At 37.6% G+C, this 10,932-nt stretch overlaps 1 protein-coding gene across 1 annotated transcript; it reads right to left on the reverse strand.

Annotated features, from left to right (window-relative positions):
• Positions 1-802: 802 nt before the first annotated feature.
• Positions 803-1,819, reverse strand: LOC111147892 (trace amine associated receptor 1). Its single transcript, XM_022504156.1, has one exon. The coding sequence runs from the start codon at positions 1,817-1,819 to the stop codon at positions 803-805; it is 1,017 nt and encodes a 338-aa protein (XP_022359864.1).
• Positions 1,820-10,932: the final 9,113 nt, after the last annotated feature.

A 10,932-nucleotide genomic window follows, 5' to 3' on the forward strand; every position in this document is an offset into this window, starting at 1 on the left:
TTTGGAGGTGCCTGGTTGGCTCAGTCAGTTAAATAAACTAACTCTTGATTTTAGCTCCGGCCTTGATCTCAGGGCCATGAGTTCAAGCCCCACATTTTGGGAAAAAAAAAAAAAAAAAATCTTTGTAGATTCATACAATGTAACATTATACAGTCACCAAAATATTACATTTTTAAGAATTTTAAATGATATAGTTCTTTCAGGAGACAAGCTATGAGTGATATCTTTATTTTCATTTCATTTCTGTATGATTTTTTTTTCTGATTTTTTTTGCAACTTTTCTGAAATCAAGACAACCTATTATAAAAAGAGGAGAATTAAGATACTTAAAAATTGGAATATATATTAATAAGGATTCATGAAAAATGGCAAATCATGCATAAACAATTATTCAATAACATTTAATGTGTACTTTCTTTGATTTTACAAAAAAGCATTTATAGTCAAGAAAATGAATGACAAAGCCATTCTAATTTGCATTCCCAAATGCATTCCCTGAACAGATGAGTAAGGTATTTCTGGCAATTTCATAGCAGTTCATGTAAGGCCTGGAAAATTCTTTCATGTAGAGCTTCCAATTCTGGACTTGCAAACCTTCAGTGTGGATAGTAAGAATGGCAAAGATCACATCTATTACATCTCAAACAGGAAGCGAAATGTAAGAATTCTATCTTATTATTTGTTCTTTGGTTCAAATAATTGATAAAAGACCCTGCAATTGGTCCATGTGGTTGATTATGTTGTGGTCATAAATATGATCACCACCTGTTTTGCAAAACAGTAAGCAGTAAATATAATAATTCTATGGATGTGATTCTAAAAATAGTTTATACCTACACGAATCTTTTTGGAAAATTTTACCAAATAGAATCAACTTCAGTGCTTTTCTGAACCAAGGATAGAAAAAAGCATAAACCATTGGATTGAACGTAGAGTTCAAGTACCCAAACCAAATCAATGCATCATTCAATGTGGGTGGAATGCTATAGTCCAGGAAAGGATCCATGACCATGCAGACAAAGAAAGGACACCAGCATATTAGGAAAACTCCCATCACAATCCCTAAAGTCTTTGCAGCTTTCCTTTCTTTGCTTTGTAACATTCCATTTTTTTCTTCCAATCCAATTTGAAACTTCTGATTTGCATCATGAATTGATTTTGCCTGTCTCTGAGCTATGAAATATATTCTGGAATAGACACACAACATAATAGATCCAGGTATATAGAAAGAAGTCATAAAGGCCAGTACCCCAGATGTTTTGCTAAAGAAGACGGAGCAACCCCCTATGCAGTGAATGTATTTATAATACATCTCTTCAGCTCCTTTGAAGTTTAGCTCCAGAAAAATCATTCCAAATGCAAAAAGAGCAGGAACACTCCAACTAATGAAGATCATCGCAAAGATAACCAAGATACTGATTTTGGCTTTGTATCTCAATGGATCACACACAGCATAGTAGCGGTCAATGGAAATGAAGGACAAGTGGAAAATGGATGCTGAGCTCAGCATAATGTCAGTGCTGGTGTGAATTTTACAGAAGACTTCTCCAAAGTACCAGCCATGCTCAACAGATCTGACCATGCTATAGGGCATGACCAGGCACCCCAGCAGAAAGTCCACAGTGGCCATGGAATGAATGAGCCAATTAGTTGAGGTATGAAGTTGCTTGAAGTGTGATATGGAAATAATGACTATCAGATTGCCAATGAGTGTGGTCAGAATTATGAGCACCATTAAACTATACAGGGAAGCACGGACATCATTCGACCTGCTGCTTTTCACACAGGAAATATTAATTATATTGTGGCAAAAAGACATTGTTCCTGAGGGTTTTCTACCAGTTTATTTCTTCCTTTGTGCATTGAGGAATCTTTCTTTGAAATCCATAATCAGGTTTGGATTCCTTCTTTTACTTCTATATACCTATTCCAGAAATCTGGGAGGAAAAAAAAAAGAGAGGGAGAGAATCATTGAAAATTTGATTCTTTTCACTTCTAGCATACTCACTATTACTTCTTGCTGAAAAATCGTTATTTTAGAAAGAGCTTTTATTCCTAAGTTTAGTTCCATAGGTCAGTTCAATAACTTTAACATCTCCTCGTTGGATAATGGTGCTAGAAATGAAAAGTCGAATTATTAGATTGAAATACATGAAACTGACACTTTTTTTTGGTTAGAGAAGGTCAAATGATGAATTTTTCATATGCTTCAATCTATGGAAATAGTCTTTGTTCAAAAGAAAGTCTTGTGGAGAAAGTTTATATTCTACAGGGTACATATAAATTGCCAGAAATTTTAGAATTCAAATATGTTCCAGAGGAAAAGTGAATTTTTTTTTATAAACATATAATATATTTTTATCCCCAGGGGTACAGGTCTGTGAATCGCCAGGTTTACACACTTCACAGCACTCACCATAGCACATACCCTCCCCAATGTCCATAACCCCACCCCCCCTCCCAACCCCCTTCCCCCCATCAACCCTCAGTTTGTTTTGTGAGATTAAGAGTCACTTATGGTTTGTCTCCCTCCCAATTCCATCTTGTTTCATTTACTCTTCTCCTACCCCCTTAACCCCCCATGTTGCATCTCCTCTCCCTCATATCAGGGAGATCATATGATAGTTGTCTTTCTCCGATTGACTTATTTCGCTAAGCATGATACCCTCTAGTTCCATCCACCGAAAAGTGAAATATTTTAAATGCATCTCTTGTACACAATAATATCTGCTAGTGTATGCTTTTGTACTTGATAAAATATAAGATATTTCTTATTTTCTAGTTAACTGTAATGGAAAGAAGCTTATATACATTTACTTCTGGTTTGCAAAGCACTTATACATATATTCCAAGCATTACTTCATTTAACCTTTTTTTCATCTACAAAGTAAACATTATTGCTTATAAGAAAGATATGACATGTTTTGTTAATGTAATTATACTGGCAAGAATTTGAGCTTTCGTTCATGAAACCACTGAAAGTAGAATATGACCTGAGGTCTCATTAACTAGTATAGTTTCTTTTTTGTTAATCCACATTTTCTTTCCGTGGCAGAAAGGATCAAGTCTTCTTTCCATTCTTTTTTATTAATCCACATTTTTTCCCACAGCAGAAAGGATCAATTCAGATAAATTATTTTCATTAAACTTTGAACTTTCATATAAGAACAAAAAATCTCTTGAAAAGTGATATCTATTAATGAAGTGTGATATTATGGTCTCAGTTTTTAAGGATTTTAAATACACAGACCAAAGTCTGTGGTAAAGACATGATGTGGCACAAGGAAAAGATGGCTGAGGTCAGAACCCAGGGAACCTGAGCTTCAGTGTGTGCTGTGGGCATGGCACTGGAGCTCTTTTTTTTTTTTCTTTCTTAAAGCTCTGAAGCCCATTAATTTTTTTTTTTTTCATTCATTCCCAATTTTAAAACCAAAGTAAAATCTGGTTAAAACAGAGATGGCACCTTCTTCCTCCTCATGCCCATTAAGGAACCCAAGGCTCCATGAGAGCTAGTTTAAAAATATCCTCTTTGGGGGTGCCTGGGTGACATAGTCAGTTAAGCGTGAGCCTCTTGATTTAGGCTCAGGTCAGGATCTCAGGATCATGAGTTTGAAACCCTTTCCCCCAACCCAAGTCTGTTTCTCTCCTTCTCCCTCTTCCTTTGTCCCTCCCTCCACTGGAGTATACACTCTCTTTCTTTGTCTCTCTAAAAATAAATAAATAAATCTTTTTAAAAAATCCCCTTTGTTTCTATATGATTCTGTAATTCTCAACTAAATTCTGGAATTTTCAATATATTTTGAAATATATATATGTATATGTGTATATATATATGGTATGTATAAATATATATGTATGTATAAGTGTATATGAAGAGAAGGAGAGAGAATTTGGAAAAAGAATGGGAATTTCTGGCACTCAATAAACAACCTGCACTGTGTTGAAATGCTAGAAAAGAGCAACAAGTCTTAGAATATTCTCAGAGTCTGCCTTCCTTTTCATTTCCTCTCATTGCCTCTGAGCTGACAGTTTAGATCAAGACTACATAAAAATTTAATGTACCCATAACTGGAACTGGAGGACTAAAAATAAATAAAATATCTAGCTATGAAAATGCATATTTTAATAAATTTAAAACACCTCTTCTCCAATCCCTTCAAATACGTAGTACTCTTCCATAAAAACAATAAATTCCTCAAAAAGAATTATTTTTAATTTCACATCTTCAGAAGATCCCCTTTTACTTCCACTTTATGAGAAAGGAAAACAAAACAAAACCTCTTTTTGAAAGTCATTTACACTCTTTGTCTTTCATTCATCTACTAGCCTTTTGAATACACTCTAGCTCTAACAGATTTTTGTCAACACTCTACCAAAACAGTTTTTTTTTTCAGCTAAGACAGTAGAAGAGATGGTTTATTGTACATGTGTTACATTCAGGCACAAATGAAAAGAGGATTTATCCAGAAAGTCACAGGTCCAGGGCAAAGAACCAAAAGGGACTGTTTTGGTACGAGTGACATGTGTCTCTCAAAGGTGGTCATTGTGATCAGATGGCAATGGATGATCTGAATCCACTGAATCAAGTTCTAGACAATAGGCATGCAGTCCACAAATTGGTACCAGTGTCACTGGCTTCTGGCTTTCTTTATTTCTGCTCCTGTGGCTTCCACAGGTGTACAAGCCAGAGCTTTACTTGGTCCTCTGGTCCATCTTCCTTCTTCTACCCTTCAACCTGTGCTTGTGCTGCTTCCTCTGTTTGGCTTTCATGGTGCAGAGGTTTCCAAGAAAATGGCACTAAGGCCAAGAGCCCCAAACCGTCTTTTAATCTTGTCCTAGGTTACTAACCCCAGTGCTAAATTCTCAGGCTTCTCCTTGCTTGACCCCCTAGATGCTTCTTGAAACAATCCCTTCCATTTGCAGCTCTGAATTCAATGGTTACTCTTTCCAGCTTCCATTGCCAGTTCTTCAACTCACTTGCCCTGAGGCTAGTCCTTGGTTCTCTTCTCTACTGAGGTCTGCTCCCTAGGTGATTTCTTACAGTCTTCTGGCCTTAAACTAATCTATATGCTGAGGAGTCTCAAATAAATAACTCCAGCCATGACCTCCCCCAACCCCATACTCTGGACAAACATTTCCTGCTGTCTAGAGAATATCACCATTTACTATATCTAAAGCCTCCAGTCTTCTCCACAATGTGTGCCCAGCTCCTTTTCCTTTCCACACATCTCAAAAAATGGCAACTTCGTTCTTGCAAATCCTCGGTCCTAAACCTTGAAGTAGTTATTGACTCTCTCTCTCACACTCAATAATATAGCTAATCCATCAGTAAGTATCTTGACACTTCATTGAAAATATATCCATAATTGGACCAGTTCTCATGGTCCCAGCCACTAACCACTGTCAAATTAGTAGCCTCTCAACTGGTTTCCCTGATTCTTTTCTTTTTTCCCTGCCTTTCTAGTTTAATTCTAGAGTCTTGACTTGAGCACCTAGCTACAAAGCCAAGGAGAGGATTGGTTCCCTCCTCACCATTCTTTCAGAAAAGGTAAAGAATATGAATCCATTCTGTGGACAGTGTGGAAAGTGTTCCACAGACAATGCTAAGTAGAGGAGAAACTCATTCCGTTTGCCATCAGCTGTAATAATTAGTTATAAAGTCAAGGAAGGGGACCCATAGGGCTCCTTGAAAAAGTAATCATGGAGCACAGAGGAGAAAGTCATAGGTTTTTGTTTTTGTTTTTGTTTTTTTTTAAAGAAAAATTGCCTTCTATTGATACATCATTTTCAGATTACTGATACAAACTGGTCAGAGAATAATTATGTATTTTGCCCAACATCAAACTGCAAAAAGTTTCCAAACAGAGATGCATTTTGTGTTCAAGTTCCAAAAATAAATAAAGGCTTTCTATCTGAAAACATTCCTAGCCCTCTAAAGTAAACATTAAGAAACAAGTACAAAAAAATGACCTCCTGGCTTCTGAAGAGTCCACTTAGTTACATGAAGTATTCTCTTTCACAACACTTTTTCAGATTCAAAACATATTTACTTCCTAAGAACTTGAGGATCTTCATTTCAAACCCTTCGGTCCGTTTCCATGGCAACAGTGCAGTGTTCCTTGGTTCCCAGAAGTTGCATTAGTAGACTGTGGAATTTCTCAATCTTTTGTACGACTCGGGCTTGGTCTGTTCTTTGCACCAAACAAACTAAATCACCTGTTAACTTTAACACACGAACTCCCCCATCAGAATGCCAGTTTTTGAGAACCACACACGCCTTCGTAGGGCCAGCAAGGTAGTTTCTTAGCACTGTTGAACACCTCCCAGGCCTGGTACTTTGGTGTCCAGCACCTACAGTGGAGCTCCAGAGAAGGCGAGGTTGGGGACATGGGGCGCCACCGGGCCCACCTCCAAAGTCATAACTTTTAAAACAGCAATCACGGCTGCCCACGTGACAGAACCAGGGAGAGGCAGAAGCCACACAAGCCTAGATGAGGAATTTCTCAGCATGTCACAACCCTACCGGAGAAAGTCAGCTGAGCTCCAAAGTACATTTAGGGAGACATCAAGAACTTCCACCCCTTAACCCAAGGAAACTGGCAGTTATTCAAGGTAAACAACAGTAGAATGGCCTGGAGCCGCAAGCGTTTAGAACCTCCTGGCATGTCCTTACCCAAACACACAAAGCCAGATAGAAATGCAAAAGCAGTTTCCTAGCAGGAAACAGAGCGGTTAAATTCCTGGGGAATTCAAGCCCAAGACCACTTGATACCTTAAAGGAATCTAAGAATAAACAACTGTCCTTGATCCAGGTAGAAGCCAGAATGCCAATGCCTTGTTGGCTTGTTCAGATTTTTTCACTGACTTTGTGTTTCCTCTACGTGGTGACTTTGTAGTTAGCACATAATATAAAATGAGGGATAGAGAAATGAAACATTATAACCCAGGATTTCATTTTTGTTCTAGAACTTTCCGTGGATATTCTGTACTTGCTTTTTATAAGAAAATCTCTGAAGTGTATAATACCCTGACTGATTTGAGGGAGGGAATTTAAAAGTAATATGGACCTAAAATTGCAACTAAACTTTGTTTTAACCCAAATAGATTGTTGTCTTATGATTGTTCTACTGCTCCTAGATAATGTTATAAAAAATTGTATGGTCCTACATAAACTATTGTACTCAAACTTTTGGTAAACGTTCAAAGTTTCAGATGATTCTTGCTTGACCAGTATGTGACCTTTGAGGGTCATAAAAAAACAGTCACCCAATGCGACCACTTGAGCTAATGAGTCCATGATGCTCAAAGGAGATAAAGGATTTAAAGTATGCTAGGAAAAAGCCATACAATCTGTGTGAATCCAGGAAATAGTCCTCAAGTCTGTTTAGAGACCATAATTGCCCTCTCCAAATAGACGGGACCGGAAACTTGCTGATCCTCTATTTGGTTCCAGAACCAAGAAAGCAGGATGTTATTAACCAGCCCTAAAATGGAAAAACAATGCTTAGAATGAGATCTTCCAAAAGTGTTTTCAAGGCCCCATTAAAAGAGCAGAGGGTGTAGCACGCCTAAACTTTCTAATCTATCAAGACCCTACTCAGCGTGAGATTGTGGCCAGAGGCTGTGTGTCCCTGTCAGAGTTTCTGGAGAAACTAAAATGGCTGATATTTGCCGGGTTAGCTCATTTTCATCTCTATTTAAAGTTACGTGGTAAGTAGTTCATTTATTCACCATCAATACAGTCTAAAATTTAACTTGAGAATACAGTAAATATAATTTGTTATCTTCCTACAAATCCAAAACCCCAAAATAATGTACCTTCACAGGAACAAAAATAAGGCTGACCTCAAGTATACAGAGAGCTATGAGAAGAAAAATTTGAAACTAGAGAATTTTGTACACAGGAAATGTACTTATGGGCTGTGAAAGATGGTTTACTATATTCCAATGTTCATAAAACATTCTACCCATGTATTCTTTTTGAAAAAAAAAAATATATATATATATTTGCTGAGAAACATCAGTTGCTTGTGGAAGTCATGAGAATTAGGATCTCAAGAATTTGGAAATGAAGCCGTAAAAAGACTAAAAATTAGCTTTTGCAAATCAGAGGACTGAGTTTAAAATAATTCTGGCAGGGGCACCTGGGTGGCTCAGTCAGTAAGCATCTGACTCTGGGATCGAACCCCATGTCCATGTTGAGGAGAGGGGTCCTTTCTCAGAGGGGAGTCGGCTTCTCTCTCTCCCTCTACAGCTCCCCCTGCTTGTGCTCTCTCTGACTCTCTTTCAAATAAATATATAAAATATTTAAAAATATATAATACAATAAAATAGTTCTTCCTTTAAAATTGAAATGCAATTGATGAAGAGACACATTTTTTAAAAGCAAGTTTGAGGAAAAATACCTCTAAAATACCATTTACAAACTGGAAGCAAGTATTGTAAACAGCCTTGCCAGTGAGAGAAAAACTTCCACCCAAGAGACTTTGACAGCCTGGCCTGTCAACAATGTGTACACCCCTGATAAGACCTCTCAGAGTTCACAATTCATTTAAGAAAATAGCAGTAGCAGCACCAAGAGGAGTCAAGTCAATTAGAAAAGGTGGGTGGCTACTCTAGAGGCAGAAAAGTGAGAACTTTAAAAAAACATTTAGTAAAAACACACAAGAACATCAAATTAGCACACAGAAAAGGTTTTACAACCAAAAGAAATGATATGAGGTATCCATAAAGAATTTATAAAAGAGAATAATCACAGCTAAAGACTAAATCACTGACCCTGGGAATCAAATGGAAGAGTATCACACATGCTAAGCTACAATACAAAGAAAGAGAAATTCACTCATTCTTTTTCACAAATATGGAGTGAATGACTTCGCTCCATCAGACACTAGGTCCTGGGGTGAACAGACACAACTAAACTTCTTGCCCCTGAGGAACCTACATTCCAGTGTGCATGGGGGACACAGACAATAAACATGAACAATAAATAATAAGTTAGATTGTAGTGTTTGCTAAGGGGAAAAATAAAGAAGAGAAGAGACAGTTGCAATGTTTGGGGAGAGGACTGAACCTCAGGATAAGGGAGTCATGGAAAAGTTAAATAAGAAACTGAATGAAAGACCTGAAGGAACTGAGGAGCTAACCACATGGATATGTAGGGGAAGAGCAATCTGGGGAGAGGAGACAGCCAGCTCAAAGGCCCTGAGATGGAAACATGCTTTAGTGTGTCTGCAAAATTACGAGATGTCAATGTGGTTGGAGCAGAGCCAGCAAAGCAGAGAAAAAGGGATGGGGAAAGTAGGGATGCTATACAAAACTACACTGAGTAGGTCCCTACAGGTCCCAGTAAGAATTTTAGCTTTGCCTTTGAGTGAAAAAGGAAGTTCCTGGTGGGTTTTGAACCCAACAACATGATCTGACAGGTTCTGACAGATGCACCCTGACTGCTGTGCTGAGAACAGAGGCAGAGGGTAAGGACGAAGGCGAGAGAAGCTGCCACTGTACCCTGGTGAGGGAAGATGATGGTTTGAACATAGCAGGGGTGGTGAGTGTGGATAGGAGTGGCCAAGTTTGGAAATGTTCTGAAGGTACAGCAGGCAGGATTTACAGATGACTGAGCTCAGGAGGAAGTTTTCCAGGGAAATAGCAAGGCTTTTGGTTTGAGCAGCTTGAAAGGGGGCTCCCACTGACTGAGATGGAGAAGATGGTGGTTGGAGAATGGCAAGGAGCAGAAAGAAATCAGGAGTTGAGTTTTGAATTTGTCAAGTTGGAGCTGAGTGCTGAAGAGTGTGGCCTCTAGTGTCTACTGTGTCTGTTTAAGTCCAGGCAGGCCTGGCCATTCACCCATTCTCTGCCTTTGGACAGGTTATCCAATCTCTTGGGGCTACAGTTTTCTTGTGCAAACAAAAGTAAAAAAGTTTAAAAAAAAAAAAAAAGGAAATCTAGTTTCTGGGCTGTTATAAGTCTGGAATGAGTTAATATTCATAAAGTGTTTACAATAGCATCCTGTGCCTAGTGTTTATCAAATAAATAAACATCTGAGAGGAATGGTATAGACATGTTAAGGAAATGTGTAAAAGGTATCAAGAAACCTTTACAAGAATATACATATATTTAAATCAATATGAAAAAGATGGATAGTAAAGGGTTATTATAGGCAGAAGGAAAGGAATAGGAATGGACAAGGGGAATCAACAGGGAAGAAACAAGATGAAACAAAACAAAGAGGGGTTAGTATGTCATAAGGGAATGGGCTGTTTTAGTAACTGCCATAGCTTCAGGACCTGGGAAATGTCTAGAACATGCACTGAGAACAAAAATGAATAAAGGCTTGGATGAATGAACCAATGAGCTGAGGAGTTCATTAGCTCATTTCTGTTCCCCCTGGGGCCCTAGTAAAGTAAGGCACATGCACTTAGTCCAGCTCTGATTCCAAAGATAAGAAAGAAAATGTTATAACCAACCAGTTAGAAATTCTTTCATTGTGGTGATAGTATTACAGGTATTTGCATCTCTGCAAACTCTCAAGTCATGTGTGTTAAATGTATACAGTTTTTTACATATCAATTATATGTCAACAATGCTGCTTTAAAAAAACAAAGAAGGAAAGATGATTTGGCTACCATAGGATTTCTTTGTAATTTTAGAAACCAGAAGACAGTGGAATGAGTTTAGAAACTCTTCAGGAAATAGCAACTCAACAGTCCTATATTCAGCTAAAATGATAGTCATAGGAAGGCAAAAAAGAAAGATAGCAAATAATGCATTTATAACTACCTTCTGAGAAACTCTAGGAAATACTCTAACAGTATAAAAATTAAACCAAACCAAGAATTTCTAATTAACAAGAGATGAAGAATAAAAGCAACAACTGTGAGTAATATTATCTAAATTAAGATTTATTTTAAATCAAAAAGAATTATGATTATA

This window comes from Enhydra lutris, unplaced genomic scaffold (genome assembly GCF_002288905.1).
Source record: "Enhydra lutris kenyoni isolate GAN:26980312 unplaced genomic scaffold, ASM228890v2 scaffoldscaffold17, whole genome shotgun sequence".
NCBI classification, from domain to species: domain Eukaryota; kingdom Metazoa; phylum Chordata; class Mammalia; order Carnivora; family Mustelidae; genus Enhydra; species Enhydra lutris.

Excerpts from the sequence above, each read along its gene's own strand:
- LOC111147892 (XM_022504156.1), bottom strand. The coding sequence starts at position 1,819 with ATGTCTTTTTGCCACAATATAATTAATATTTCCTGTGTGAAAAGCAGC.